Source organism: Xenopus tropicalis, chromosome 8 (assembly GCF_000004195.4).
Source record: "Xenopus tropicalis strain Nigerian chromosome 8, UCB_Xtro_10.0, whole genome shotgun sequence".
NCBI lineage: Eukaryota > Metazoa > Chordata > Amphibia > Anura > Pipidae > Xenopus > Xenopus tropicalis.
The window spans coordinates 58093390-58109717 of NC_030684.2; the positions used below are offsets into that span (position 1 = coordinate 58093390).

At 42.1% G+C, this 16328-nt stretch overlaps 1 protein-coding gene across 4 annotated transcripts in view; it reads right to left on the bottom strand.

Moving 5' to 3' along the window:
• The window catches only part of cd99l2 (CD99 molecule like 2), a 44493-nt gene that overhangs the window by 19828 nt on the left and 8337 nt on the right, over nt 1-16328 (bottom strand). For all 4 annotated transcript variants that reach the window (NM_001127028.1, XM_031890220.1, XM_031890218.1 and 1 more), the window contains 1 exon segment: nt 2012-2065. In NM_001127028.1, coding sequence (NP_001120500.1) covers nt 2012-2065 — 54 coding nt within the window.

Genomic DNA, 16328 nt, shown 5'->3' on the forward strand with positions numbered 1-16328 from the left:
CAGTGAAACCTCAATTTTAATCACCCGAGTTTAAGTTTTCCTGCATTTTACACCATTGTTTTATGGTCCCACTATATATTTTGCACCATTTTTTCTGGTCCCCTGAAAAACTTTAAATGGGGGTTCTACTGTAGTTCATAGGTTACAATGCAAATAACCCTTTACAGCACAGAGACCTGGTTTATGGGCATGCAGTGTCTACATTAAACATCTTCCATCTGTGAAGCATGAGGAAGAGGGTTATCACATTTAAAAAAAAACAAGGTTTAGCACCTTTTTCTTGCACTGGTCCTTTCATGTTGGGCAGGCTGCTTCCCCAGTTTGAAGATCTGTCTGGACTGTACAGCACCTACCTTAATTATTATGAATTCGAACAGAAGAAGCTCCAAATACTCTGGACTTCAAAGATTAAAATCCCATCTTTATTAATCCATTAAAATGCGAGTGAATCTGACTGCTATTAGATTTCACAGGCTTTGGTTTGGCTCTTAACATTTGTGTTAGGTTCGGGGTGTTCACACCTGGACCTCATTGTTCAACTTGGTACGAATTTTATCGTTTATATATTTTTTGTTTCACTTTTCATCTTTACCAGATAGATTTTTGAGTTTTGAATTTAACTAATTTTTGTATTTGGGGATAACCTTAATTATTATGGTGAATGAAATAGTACATGGGTTCTAGTTTCCCTTTAATATGCAACTGAAAAACAAACTATTTTGTTTTAGCTGGGCAATAAAAATAGAAACACAAAGTGCAGAGATTAGCACACTGCAGATAATCACCCACTTGAAGAAACTACAGAGAAAGCATTGTAATATATCTACAACTTTGTTTTCTAAGGGCTCTGGCACACGGGGAGATTTGCACGAAATCGCGCCGCGGCGTGTGCCATCCCGCCGGCGACTTACATGTTCGCCGGTGGGAAGGCAGGGGGAAGGCAACTCGGGGAGATTAGTTGCCCGCGAACAGGGAGTTTTGCCGCTGGCGACTAATCTCCCCGTGTGCCAGAGCCCTAAACGTTCTAGAAATCTCATTTACTACAGCACCTGCTGCTTCAGGAGCCTGTACTCCCTTTGTTTATTTAGCACACTATTACTTCTAATCTGATTTCCACAAGGATTTTCTCTTGGCAACAGTTTCACACTTTTGACCCTTTTTTTAAGTCCAAGTCTTCCCTTGACCTGGATAGTGTTCTCTCCAGAGATCCCCTGAGCACCAAGAGATTAGAACACCCTATAGCTGTACCCCCATTGCCAAAAATGATTAGGGCTTCCTTTTTACAAAAGGTGCATTCATTTCCTCTTCATCACAAATGAAATGTTGGGACATTTTGGTATGTTTTTTATAGCTCGGAATCTGGAAGCTGCTGTCTTCTGATAAAGATTGCAGATGTGAAATCTCTGGTCTAATCCCTCATGGAAGATGTTGCGATTAATGGCAAAGTCAGACCAGGCGTACAGTGCTCATCAGCAGCTCCACATCACTGGGTAGCAGCAGACAGTACGCCAGGTCAGACTTTGCCCTAAGAAAACTCCTTTGGAATTGCTATCTCTGCTCTAGAGTGTGGATTTCCTCATCTGAAGGTTTAAATCCCCCACACAAAATCCATATAGACACTTATACCAGTTGCTTCTATCAAAAGTGTGTCTCATGCTGTTGCCTTGAAAATGGAATAAGATAAAAGAAATTATATTAAAGCAATGTAACAGAAGGGAAAAATGTTTGTATTGGTTCTTGTAACTAATAGCAACCAATGAGATGCTTCTTACCATTACCTTATGACTGGCTGTCACGGATCACCAGACCTAAAGCAAACTTTTATTACATAAACCCCATTAAACTGATGCACACAGTACCACTGTTTACCGTGGTGTTGACATTTAACTCATTTTGTGTAAAACATGATATCTATAAAGTTGCAGGTGCATTAAAGTAAGCTTCACGTAACATAAGACTAGTTTCACTACTAACATGTAAAAAACTTATTACACAGATTTGTTGTACTTACGTTTCTCAGTTGGATCACCTAGAGCATCATACAAGTCAAAGTCATCTCCATAGACTGGAAAACAAAGAAAATAAGAAGTTTGATTTTAGCAGACTTTGGCAGCCAAGCAAATCTTCAAGCTGCTAAAATAATGTTTTGCCACAAGTTACTCTTGGTTCCCTACCAGGGATAGCCTGTCCAAGAAATCACTTAGAGTTAATTAAACAAAATTAATTTGAAGTTAAAATCCATATTGATTATTATTGGCAAAATAATCTTTATAATTGATTAACAACTTATATACGGCATAGGGCATACACTTTTCTACTGGAAAAAAGATAAGTGATAAGGGGAGCAAACAGGTAATGTATGATATTAAAAAGAGTATGCCGTGATATATACCTGCTTCATAATTATACTATTTCATTTTGATATAGCCTATAAGCTCTGTTTCAAACAGGAAGACCAGTTGCTACTATTAGTTTCCAGACAGGACATAATTACCTTCTAGCCACATGGAAAAACTGTAACCAATTCTTAGCCAGGTACAACTAGGTGTACGTTCTCCCTGTATGGCACAGGCTTGGGTGCAGTTATTGTAATAACAATGTTTCTCTGCTAGCAGTTTGGATTTCCCATGGATGAAGTTTTATACAAAATCATTCAAAAATACAGAAGAATAATACTGCTTACACCATACAATGTGGTGAATCCGGGTCTTGCTCTCAAGTTAGCTCCATGTGACCGGAGCATATCCCCATATATATTAAGCCTGTGTGGATGTGACATAGCGGAGATATCAGGAATAATTACCAGCACACATGGCGAGGGGGGGTGGCAAGCCCCTTGTGTTTACGGAGTCACACAAAATAAAAACATTCCAAAGTTTCAGGGTCATGCGCCTTCGTCAGGTATTTTCAAACAGATAATTGTGGCATTTGGCTACACACAGTATAAACACATTGCACAGGCCAAACAGCCCAATCACTAGGCAGAAGGGCAGGTCTACACAATTCTAAACTGACCAATCCAGCCATCATTCATTTTTAGATTTGGATTGAATGGCCAAACTGACCCTTTTAGGGCTGTGACACACAGGGAGATTAGTCGCTGCGTGACAAATCTTCCTTGTTGTGGGTGACTTATCTCCCCGAAATGCCATTCCACCGGCCTTAAGAGGAAATTTCAACAAATTGTGCCGCCGCATATGCCATCCCACCACGATTTACGTTCTAGCCGGTGGGATGGCATTTCGGGGAGATTAGTAGCCCGCGACAAGGAAGATTTGTCGAGCGCCGACTAATCTCCCTGTGTGACACGGCCCTTAGAGGTGGTTTGTACAAGCAGAGAATACTGGTTGACTTCCACTGACAAGTCACAACAGGACATCTGCGATGGGTTTAGTAGCTAGGTCTTATCTCCAAAAATATCTGTGGCACTGTTTCAAGTCACATTTTATTATGGGTACCTGCAGATCCTGCACACATTCCAGTCAAAACAGACATGCACATATCGCACATATGCCATATATGTGGTGACACCATCTATCCACTAAAGAGATAGTACCAATCAATAGTGGTACTTAAGTTGCAAATGCTATTGAAGAATAAGAACTGGTACTAAAAAATTCCATGGACTGGAAGGGAGAGTAAAGAGACACAATGGCCCTGGCACAAAGCGCGAAATCGCGCCGCCGCGACTGCCATCCCACCGGCGACTTACATGTTCGCCGGTGGGATGGCAGGGGTAGGCAACGCCAGTGGGATGGCATACGCGTCGCTGCGATGTCTGTAAGTCGCCCGTGGACATTTTCTAGGTTGTAATATGAATGTGTCATTATGCATATAAACATGTGGTCAGTAATAATCTTGCTTTTAAAATATGCCTCCCCCCAGCCCTCCGCTACTTACCTAATTGAGCCCCGTCACAGCTTCAAGTACAGGGAAGTTGTCATTTGACGTGGGCTTTGGGGGTCAGGTATAATACAGACAGACTGGAGGACAAATGTATACAGTGCCTTAGCCTATGGGTACTTTGCCATGGAAAGTATTGGTAGAGAGTTAGAGAGAAGGCCTTGCAAATGCAACATTAGTACTGGGCACATATATATAGGCATAATGACACGTTCTTGTTTAAGCTGGAAAAGTGGAACAGATTTTCAATACATGTAATATTTATCTGCCAGTGCTAAAGACAAGTGTTTATTATGACACAATGTGTTTACATGCTACATAAAAATACTGTAAAACTAGGCTTTTCCCCAAAAATATAAACCCACGCCAAATTTCTACTCCCACTGAGCATTCTGCAGCTTGCACACAAACAGCAGCCTACTCACCCGTACTCAATGCAGCGTACTTGAAGGACTGTCATTTATGACAGAAGGACTAGAAATTTCCAAAATCCCACTAGATTTTAGAGATTATATACCAATGAGGTACAGTCATAAAATTTGCTTCAATCTTTTAAAAATGTTATGCTTTTATAAACCTTTAGGGTTAACTACAGCAATTAAAGTGAATATGTGCTCTTACAGGATGGCCAGCTCCCATACACTCAATTTTAAACAAATAATTTTTAAAAATGATTTCCTTTTTCTCTGTAAAACAGTACCTTGTACTTCATCCCAGCTAATATATAATTAATCCTTACTGGAGGCAACAGTTTAAATGTTTAAATTATTTTTTACTAGACCTTAAAGTATGGTGATCCAAATTGCAGAAAGATTCCTTATCCAGAGAATCTGGATAAGAGGTCCCATACCTTTATATCCATCTATTGGAACTCCATAGTGACATCCGTAGTGACATCACTAGGCACTATTTATGATATATTGAACAGAATTCCGAGTGTAGAACCAAGCGTAGAGTGTAAACAAGCATAGAGAATAAAAACTTTATGGTATAATGAACTACATATTCTATGGTAAAACACAACAGTCATATCAATGCAAGCAACACAATTTGATAAATGTGTGAACATGAAAACAAAGAAAAAAAAATATACATATATGTATATAAAAGTTAATCAGCCTGACATAATGGCTAACCTGCAGATACATCACCAGAATACAATTTATCAGATTATTAAACCTAATATAGGGGTGTATACTAAATAACTGTATCTGCTAAGGCAAACGAGCAGTGTCGGCAATTCACCCCAATAGACCACCTATCCTACCACTTACTGATGCCCATCACAAGTCACAAGGCTGTGGGCACTTGGAAAAGTTAAAAAAAAATAAAAAAAAATTGCCTTTTGTCAAATTTCAAAATGAAATATAAAAAAACCTTTTTGCGCTTTTGAAAAACATGTTTAGTTCAGGATTCAGCTATCAACGGACGCATTTTGCAAAAAAAAAAAAAAAAAAAAGGTTCCATGTCACAAAATTGCTTTCAATTTTAATAGTTTTATTGTTGTTTGTAAATGTTTGCCTGGCCATCTACATTCTCTGCCCTCCTGGCTCTAACTCTTGAAACAATGTTGCAATGACAACATATCATACCTACTCTGTACCAGGGTTGCACCGAATCCACTATTTTGGGATTTGTCCGAACCCTGAATCCTTCATGAAAGATTTGTCCGAATACCGAACCGATTCTGCATATGAAAATTAGGCTATGGAAAGGTTAAAGAGAACCATTTTCAACTTCCATGTTTATGTGATGAAAAGTCATGTGATTTTAAAGATTCGGATTGGTCAGGAGTATGGATTTGGGCAAATCCAAATCCTGCTGAATCCCAAACCAAATCCTGGATTTGGTGCATCCCTACTCTGTAAATCTGTATTTTAAAGTATTTGCAGCTTTGATATGTTCAGCTTTCTCTCTTGCTTACACCTAGACCATACACATACTGCTAAAATGTATGAAACAAAGTTTCATTATGTGCACGTTGGGCAGGCAGTCCCAACCACTATCTTTGTACCATCAGCAGGTCAGTTTGTTTATTGGGAAGGTTCAATATTTTCAGTTTGGCTTAAAAGACAATAACAACAGAACAATCATTTTGTTTCCAAATAGACTTCATTGCCTTGTTTAGGTCTGGTATATGGTGAACAGAAGCGTAAGGCTGATATTGTTTTTCTTTGCTGCTGCTGTGATACAGCTGACAACAGATGGTTTCCTAACCAGCAGCTTTGTCACCCTTAACAAGGACTATCCTATTTCCCATGCTCCTGCTGGTGGTGATTTAAGTTAACACTGCGGTAACCTATAGAGTGTCTACACATTCACTGTACTGCAGATCTTAAAGGAGACGGAGACTCATTTTGGTATTTTACTTCCAATAGAATTGCCACATTAGTGCCACCTTGAACAATATATTTATTCTGCAGAATGCATTACCGTACCTGAATAAACCGTTCTAGAAGCTTTCTCCATTTGCTTAAGACAGCAGCTGACATTTTAAGTAGCTTCCTGCTGCAACTAGTTCTTATAGCTCAAATCACACATTCCTAAGGGAGGGGGGGGGGGGAGTTCTTAGCATTCTTGTGGGAGGAGGGAGCAGGAGAGGGGATAGAGGAGAGAGCTGCACAGACTCTGGCCCCAGGAATTAAGGATGTTTCTGTAAACATGTTTACAAAAAAGAAGACAACAAATCCTGTTTTTCTTTTGGATGGCATACGCGGCGGCAAGATCGGCGAGGCAACTTTGGCGATTTCCGTAAATCGCGCCGCCGCGTATGCCACCCCACCGGTGATTTACATTTTCGCCGGTGGGATGTCATATCGGGGAGATTAGTCACCCGCAACAAGGGAGATTTGTTGCGGGCGACTAATCTCCCTCGTGTGCCAGAGCCCTAAAGGTGTCACCTTTACACCACTTTTATTATGCTTCATATCATGAGTTCTACCCTGTGACTCAATACAAACATGTAGTTTATATCACTGAATGCCCAAGCACACTTTCCAAATATATAAAGATATATTGGGAAAACAATTGGAGCACTTACCAGTAGGGTGGGGGGGAGGGCACAGAGGTACAAGTAATTAAAAAAATCTTAACTTAAAGGAGAAGGAAAGGCTAATAAAGAGTTAATCTCAAGCTGCAGGCATACCTTCAGTTCTCTCAATAGTGCCCTTTAGTCTCCCCATATTTCACCTGTTCAGAAGATCTGAAGCCAAACAGGAAGAAAAAACGCCGAGCTGGATAAAGAGGATTCCCATAATGCATCGCTCCTGCACAGACTATGTGACCAGGACACTGTAGGTGGCGCATGCGCAGTGCTCGATTTTAGTGAGAGAAGCAGGCGCGCTCCCCTCCCGAGCGGGGGGGAATCCAAGATGGCAGCCATGACAGGCTGCAAATACACCCTAAGTTACAAGCAAATTTTTGGGAGATGTGGCCATTATTTTAAAAAATGGGCAAGGGAGCTCTACACTATATTAAGGGCTACAGTAGTAGCCTTTCCTTGCTCTTTAATTGCAGGGATCGAGATTCCATATACTTATGAACAGTATGCCCATAAACACAGAAGCAATTTTACTAGGAGTAAAGGGGTCACTTTAGCTGGGGTAGATTCTTCTTTCTGCTGATATGAAAAGAATAACAGTATATATTTGCTACTCTAAAAGATACACTAAAGAGTTATCACCTTTTTTTTTGGTTACTTTCCCCTAACTTTTTCCTTTTAAAGTACCAGTAGAGGGTTATAAGGGATATAAGGAAAGGATACAAGTTGTTTTAGCAAAACGTGTAGCAATTAATGCTCAATTGTGAACCTGACAGTGGAATGCCCATGCAAGTGAGTGGAGCACAACACTATTTTGGGTCCAGACAGAGGATTAATGTAAAAGACACAAACAGGCAGAGCACTCGGAGAATTAGTTGGGTGAGATCTCTCCTATAATGTCCTGTGGAAATCTAAATCTAAGGTGTGGAGTGACAACATCCCCAAACAGAAAGTCTCTACGATTGCAGTATATACACACTATGGGGCCTAATTATTGTGCTGCGGAAAATTAAATTTGCAGTAAAAACTGTAAAAAAACTGTGGAAAATAAATGAAGTTTGCCGTCCAGATTTTCCGGCACTAATTCACGTAAGTTCTGGTGGATGAAAAAAGCGTAAAAAAAACTATGCAAATTTTATGCCATTTTTTACACAGCAAAACCTGGCGATGTGTGGCAAATATTGTCTCCATTTTTTACACAGCATAATAAATCTGCCTCTATATTCCCCATAACAGACTTTGTGACTGTGTCTACGAAGTGATCTGCCTTAATCTTACTGCCCTTATACCGTGCTCTAACTATTGTCACCCCAACTGCAGCATTATATTGTTGAGAGAGGCTGCTGAATCACATCACACTGCAAAATACTACAGACCAGCTTATTCACTTTGTGGCTGTTGAACTATTATAATCTGGAAATTAGCACATTAGGGTTCTATAAATGGATCTATAGTGAATGAATAACTTATTCATTAGGTTCTAATAAAAATTACTAATTAATTTTTAAAGTGGTCTTTAGTTATTTTAAGGAAATCTTTTGTATGAATTGTTATGAATTAGTCGACTGACCACTCACTGATTAACTGTATTATTTGTTGGTATTTATGAAATAAAAAGGATATTATAATTCCACATATTTATTTGTTCCTCCTACCCTAACAAGAAATCAGAGAGGCTTAGCAATCAAGGTGTTCAGTCTGCCTTGGTCTGCCAACAATGGGGTATACTTACATACCCCCAACTGTCCCGCTTTGCGCGGGACAGTCCTGCTTTTTATAGTGCATCCCACTGTCCCGGATCGTTCCATGAATGTCCCGCATTTCTGTAACATTCATGGAACGATCCGTGATAGCGAAATCCGCCGGCTAAAGGTGGGCCCTCCTGCTCCTTGCGCGGTTTCTCTCCTTATGTGGCTTCTTCTCTGACGTCACACGTACACACGGGGCGCAACCTTATAAAAGGGCCTAGCACCGCTGCACATGGAGCCGCATAAGGAGAGGAACCGCGGAAGAAGTAGGAGGATGTGTGGGGGGTTCTGTGTAATGGGGGGCTCTGTGTAATGGGGGCACTGTATTGGGGGGCACTGTGTATTGGGGGGTCTGTGTATTGGGGGCACTGTGTATTGGGGGCACTGTGTATTGGGGGGCACTGTGTATTGGGGGGCACTGTGTATTGGGGGGCACTGTGTATTGGGGCACTGTGTATTGGGGCAATGTGTATTTGGGTACTGTGTATTGGGACACTGTGTATTGGGGGGTACTTTGTATTGGGGGGTACTGTGTATTGGGGGTACTGTGTATTGGGGGCACTGTGTATGAAGGGTACTGTGTATGAAGGGTACACTGTGTATTGGGGGGCACTGTGTATGAAGGGCATTGTGTATTGGGGGCACTGTGTATTGGGGGCACTGTATGAAGGGTACTGTGTATTGGGGGGCACTGCATATGAAGGGTACTGTGTATTGGGGGGCACTGTGTATGAACGGCACTGTGTATTGGGGGTACTGTGTATGGGGGGCAAAACTGGTACATAGTTATAACTCACTGCCTTCTCTCTATATTTGTATTTATATGTAGGAGTTGCTATATTGTTTTCCTTAGGCAGTACAGTATGAGGGTATAGCACATTTGCGTCTGATCCCGCCATTTCAACTACATAAAAGGAGTATTTTTAGAAAAAAATGGGGTGTGTTAATTGGGGCGTGGCCACAAAGGTGGGCGTGGTCAAAAAATCTTTTTGTCCCTCTTTTCATTTTTCAAATGTTGGGAGGTATGTACTTAGTCACTAGGCACCCATAGGCTATAGCAGCTGCTGCCCCATGCGGAGACAGGCGGTGCATAGGTCTGTGAAGGGAGAAGAGAAGTAGACGTCAACTAACTTAGACAAGATGGCGCTTATGTCCATGCAGGTTGAAGAAGCCCATCCAGAAGAAGCGGAGCACCACGTGGTGAAAAAATAAATAAAATCAGTCTTTATTCAGTTACATTAAAATGGCACATGTACAGCATCAGGACTTACGCTTAACGCGTTTCGTGACCTCACGTCACTTCATCAGAAGCTTGAAGGTTGAAGAAGCAGAAGATAAATGACACGCAAGTCTATGCGCTCTGATGTTGCTTCGCATTTGTCGCACGTCAGTGATATAATTGGCACACACCAAATGCGATACAACGTAACATAGTTACATAGGGTTGAAAAAAGACCAGATCCATCAAGTTCAACCCATCCAAGTAAACCCAGCACACACAACCCACAACCTACCAATCTATACACTCACATACATAAACTATATATACAACCACTAATACTAACTGTAGATGTAAGTATCACGATAGCCTTGGATATTCTGCTTGTTCAAAAACTTATCCAGGCCCCTCTTAAAGGCATTAACAGAATCTGCCATTACCACATCTCTAGGAAGGGCATTCCACAACCTCACTGCCCTCACTGTGAAAAACCACCTACGCTGCTTCATATGGAATCTCCGTTCCTCTAATCTAAAGGGGTGAACTCTGGTGTGTTGATCGTTTTTATGGGAAAAAAACACCCCCTATCTGCCTATATTCCCCTCTAATGTACTTGTACAGAGTAATCATGTCCCCTCGCAAGCGCCTCTTTTCCTGAGAAAACAACCCAACCTCGACAGTCTAACCTCATAGCTTAAATCTTCCATCCCCTTTACCAGTTTAGTTGCAGTCTCTGCACTCTCTCCAGCTCATTAATATCCTTCTTAAGGACTGGAGCCCAAAACTGCACTGCATACTCAAGGTGAGGCCTTACCAGGGACCTATAAAGAGGCAAAATTATGTTTTCATCCCTTACAAGACAGCACTTTATTTGCTTTAGTAGCCACAGAATGACACTGCCTGAAATTAGACAACTTGTTATCTACAGAAACCCCTAGATCCTTCTCTATTAAGGATACCCCCAACAAACTACCATTAAGGAGATAGTTAGCGTTTATATTATTTCTACCAAAGTGCATAACTTTGAACTTGTCAACATTGAACCTCATTTTCCAGTTTGCTGGTCAAATCGCTCTGCAAAGTGGCAGCATCCTGCATGGAACTTATAGTTTTGCACAATATAGTGTCATCAGCAAAAATAGAAACAGTACTCTTTATGCCCTCCTCCAGGTCATTAATAAACAAGTTAAAAAGGACCAAGGACTGACCCCTGCGGTACTCCACTAACCACACTGGTCCAATTAGAATATGTTCCATTTACCACCACTCTTTGTAATCTATCCTTCATCCAGTTCTCTATCCAATTACAAATATTATGTTCTAGGCCAATATTCCTCAATTTGATCTCACCTTCTGTGAGGTACTGTAACAGGGCACAGACGTACACGCCATTTGTCCAATGCTTGTTCAACCTGCACAGACTTAAGCACCACCTTCTGCTTTTTCTCCCTGCATGGACATTTATACTTTCCACAGTCTAGCCTAGAAGGGGACCCTTTGGAAAGTGTAGCCTAGGGGCCTCACATGTCTTTAATCCACCATTGGGTATAATTGGTCATCCACAGCCATAACTGGAAATTTTCATAGCAGGGACCACTGTTCATATACCATACCTACCATACATTAAAACAAGCATAGGTTTTAATACAATACAAAGTACAATTTTCACGGAATAAACTTTTTTTATCATTTCTAAAAAAAATGAAGTTACACTTAACTACCCCTCAGCAATCTTTTTTTTAACATATAGATAGCAGAGACCTTTTTTTTTTTAGGGTTTTATTTTTTTTTTTCTTCTAGTTACTAATAAAAGAAAAAGAGCAATTTTGCAACAATGGAAAGATTCAGGCACATTAGTAGCAGAAATTCATCATGAGCGACTAATCTCCCTGTGGGACATTAGCCTAAAGTATCCTACAAAAATGGATTTGTGTTTGCATAAGAAGCAGTGATTCTCAAACAAGTCTTTGACTTGGCAATACAGGGGCAGATTTCAGCTGCCGATTTGCGTCCTTCAGACCAGTTTGGCAGCTTATCTGCCCATTTATGGGCAACCCTGACAGGCCTACCCGACCGACATCTGGCCTAAAATTTGCCAGATCTCAGTCGGGCAGGTTTAATTTACCTGTTAGATCAGGGACTTCATTGGCTCATGTGGTCCTCGGTCCGACTGCGCCTTTGCCTTCAGTTTTAATTTCACCATTTGGCCAGGAGAAGATCGCTCGACTGGCAGCCTTGCCAAACAAGCGGATCGCAAAGTGTATGGACCTCTTAAATCTTCCATAAATGCACCAAAAACAACATGGGGAGAAGATGCAAAAGAATAAAAATCTGGAAGAAAGATGAACAAAAAGGACAGAATGCCATACAGGGAGATGGGAAAAAGAAACAGAAAAGTGGACAATAAGGAAAATACCAAATGAAAAAAGGAGACCACATAAAAATGAAGACAACAGAACACACAACTGTTCCCATTTTGGCTATGCTAAAGAGAATATTTACAAGATGGCATGGACTGGTGCATTTACTCAAGTTAGGCATTAAGGCTAGTACCACATGGGGAGGATTCTTGGCCCACATATAAAGGCAGGTCAAGAATCAGATGATCCGCTGGCATCTGCTTGTTCCTGCTCCGAAGCAGTGCTTGCTAGTGCAAACACTGGAGCAGGCTGAGAAGAGTAGATCAGCTGTTGATCCCAATGATCAAACAAAGTCTCTGTATAACGAGCTGCTATTTATCTACATAGATAACAAGTTGTAGCTGGGGGAGGCAGGGGTTTAATTATACAGAGGCTTTTCAATGAGGTTCTGATTTGAAAACCATAGATACTTCCTAGGCAAAAAGTATGTTCAGCGCAAGCCCTGTTTAATGGGGGTAGAATGTCCATTTAAAAGTCCTTTAATTAGTACAGAGCATATGTCACAAGGTGCTTTGCCAAAAAGGTTGGGTGCGGTAGGACAGATGACTCTGGGTATATGGTTACAAATGAATATACAATTCGTGCTTACTTCACACAATACAGAGTGTATGTTACCTTCACCATGGACAATATACTGTATCATTAAAAAACACAGCCCTAGAAGATAACTTCCTTTTTATATAAAAGACAATACAAGCTGGGCCTTGCACATTATATGGCCTATTTTTAATTTATAGAGTAAATGTAATTTATTTATTTATTACTATTACCCTACTCTTTATTATGTTACTATTACAGTCAATACTGGTCAACAAGCAAAGGGAACTAATAATCTATTACATGTAGGAACCCATGCCATACATGTTTATTGTGTGTAAATTGGTACTAGCAATAGATATGCCTTGCAATGTAAGCAAAAAAACACTTACCCCCTTATACAACTTCCTGGAACGTGTACAAACAAGGATACAGAAATGAAAGGATACAGAAATGTTCCAGTTACCTGCAAAACATTATTCCCCCGGCTTAAGGGGTTTCTGGTACATTCTACCGGTCTGGAAGCAGCTGCTTTTTAAACTATGAGCACCCAGCTGTTCCCATAGGGAAACAAAATAAAATATAATAATAATTACACTGATTAAAAAATGTAGAAGAGTAGATTAATAGCTTCTGCTTAATGTGAGTAAAAAGCTTTGTGACCAACACAATCACCTAATGCAGTGCTGTCCAACATCTGTGGTACCGAGGGCCGGAATTTTTCCGACCTACGTGGTGGAGGGCCGATAATGGAAGCCAGTTTTGACCACTCCCCTTTTTGAAACCGCACCCACTTGAAACCACACCCGTGTTATCACATGACCATACCCATATTAATGGTTGTAGTACAGCAAAAACCTGCCATACTCTGCCTTCCCTACCCTGCCTGTGTGTGCCATACTCTGCCTTCCCTACCCTGCCTGTGTGTGCCATACTCTGCCTTCCCTACCCTGCCTGTGTGCGCCATACTCTGCCTTCCCTACCCTGCCTGTGTGCGCCATACTCTGCCTTCCCTACCCTGCCTGCCTGTGCCAAACTCTGCCTTCCCTACCCTGCCTGCCTGTGCCATACTCTGCCTTCCCTACCCTGCCTGCGTGTGCCATACTTTGACTGTGTGTGCCATTCTTGGCTGGTTTGTGCCATACTTGGCCTGTGTGTGCCATACTCTGCCTTCCCTACCCTGCCTGTGTGTGCCATACTCTGCCTTCCCTACCCTGCCTGTGTGCGCCATACTCTGCCTTCCCTACCCTGCCTGTGTGCGCCATACTCTGCCTTCCCTACCCTGCCTGTGTGTGCCATACTCTGCCTTCCCTACCCTGCCTGTGTGTGCCATACTCTGCCTTCCCTACCCTGCCTGCCTGTGCCATACTCTGCCTTCCCTACCCTGCCTGCGTGTGCCATACTTTGACTGTGTGTGCCATTCTTGGCTGGTTTGTGCCATACTTGGCCTGTGTGTGCCATACTCTGCCTGCCCTACCCTGCCTGTGTGTACCATACTCTGCCTGCTCTACCCTGCCTGTGTGTGCCATACTCTGCCTGCCCAACCCTGCCTGTGTGTGCCATACTCTGCCTGCCCTAGCCTGCCTATGTGTGCCATACTCTGCCTGCCCTACCCTGCCTGTGTGTGCCATACTCTGCCTGCCCTATGCTGTATGGCACACACAGGCAGCATACAGTGACACATTGCTGGCACTGCTCCTACAGTCTGCACAATAACTATATATTAAAAAACTTTTTAATTGCAGTACCACCTCAGTATATGTTTTTTTTGTAGTGTGCAGGGATTATTTGTGGGTTTCATACAGTCTGTCTGAGGTGTGAACAGGGGAACAATGTGGGTGATTACTGTCTGAGCCTGAGGTGTGAACACTGCAGGGGGGGAACAATGCAGAGATTAAAAGGTGTGAACAACACAGGGGATTAAATTTTTCAACAATACAGAGGGTTTACCATGCAGGGCGGCAGTACTGATACCATTTAAAGCTTACACAAGAGTAAGCCATCAAAGCACCTAGACAAGTGGGGGGCCACACAGAGGGGGGTCGCGAGCCGCCAGTTGGACAGCACTGAACTAATGCAATACTGAGCACAAAGCTATGGCAGATTTACAGTAATGTGAGCTTGATTGTTTAAAAGACAAGGAAAGCTATTCAGGCATTTTATTGCCAATAGATTAGTCACAATAGTGCAAGCTAGAACCCTATATTTCTGCAGAAATCTTTACCAAAGTTAACTAAGATAGCAGCAGCCATTTTAACTTTGTCTGACTTCACTTCCAGGCGCCAGGGTGCAGACAGGAAGCAACTCTAAGATCGTATTACAGCAGAGAGGGGAGAGAGCAGAAGCAAGGGGGAGCTGCTCTGCCCTGAAGGATTTTTCTAAGGGATAGAAGTCGGACACAAGATATCATGTATACAGAATAGAAGGAACAACTTTCAACAAAACTGATGGCATATTTGAACAAGAGTTCTGGGAGGGGAGAGAAAAAGATTTAACCATAAGTATATGAATCTCTCCCATGTCTAGGGGAACACAGGGTCTGTGGGGACATACCAAAGCAATTCAACAGACGGGAGAAAAGAACTCTGACCATATGGGTAATCAGTGCCTGGAGCACCTTCCATCTGAAGATTGCCTCTGCAGACAGGTAAGTAATGAACTGATAGATGGCCGTCCTGCAAACTTGCTTAGCTGATGCAAGATTCCTGTGCACCCACGAGGTATCAAGGGCTCTTGACTGGTGGCGCCTTCTTGCTGAGAATTCGGGTACCTTTCAACTGTGTCTGGACACCAGGAGATTGATTTCATTTCAATTTGAAATGAATCCTGGTGTAGTTCCCACTCTACCAAATCCAGCTGGTGTCTGCTTAAAAAGCCGGCCTCTGTGTTGATCACTCCGGGAATGTGTATTGCAGATATTTGGGTGGCAGTTTGGTCTGCCCACTCTAGGATGAGGGCCACTTCCTGGTTTGCCTTTTTGCTTCTTGTGCCCCCCTGTCAATTTATATATATACCACCGCTGTGGGGTTGTCCGAGCTTAATGACCTCAGAGTGTTCTCCAGTAAGGCTATCCTCTGGTGAAGTGATGTCCTGTTCCAAAGCTTCAATATTGCCATCTGGAGGGGGTGAAGATGAAATTGGGCAAATGAGACTGCCTCCATAGTGGAGATCATCAATCCCAAGACCCTCATGCATGTCTGAACCTTTGGGTATGCTGATGTTATTGGCAGCCTGATGGACTGAATCTTGAGCTGTTTCTCCCAGGTGAGGAATACTTTCTGCAGTGCTGTCTGGAACTTAAGCCCCAGAAACTGCATATTTTGACTCGGTGACAGGGAAAACTTGTGCACATTAATAGACCAACTGAACATCTGAAGTTTCTGTACTGTCAGTTATACATTGTGCCCCCTAGGGCTTTGTATCTTGCTTTGATGAGGAGGTCATCCAAATACAGCATTATG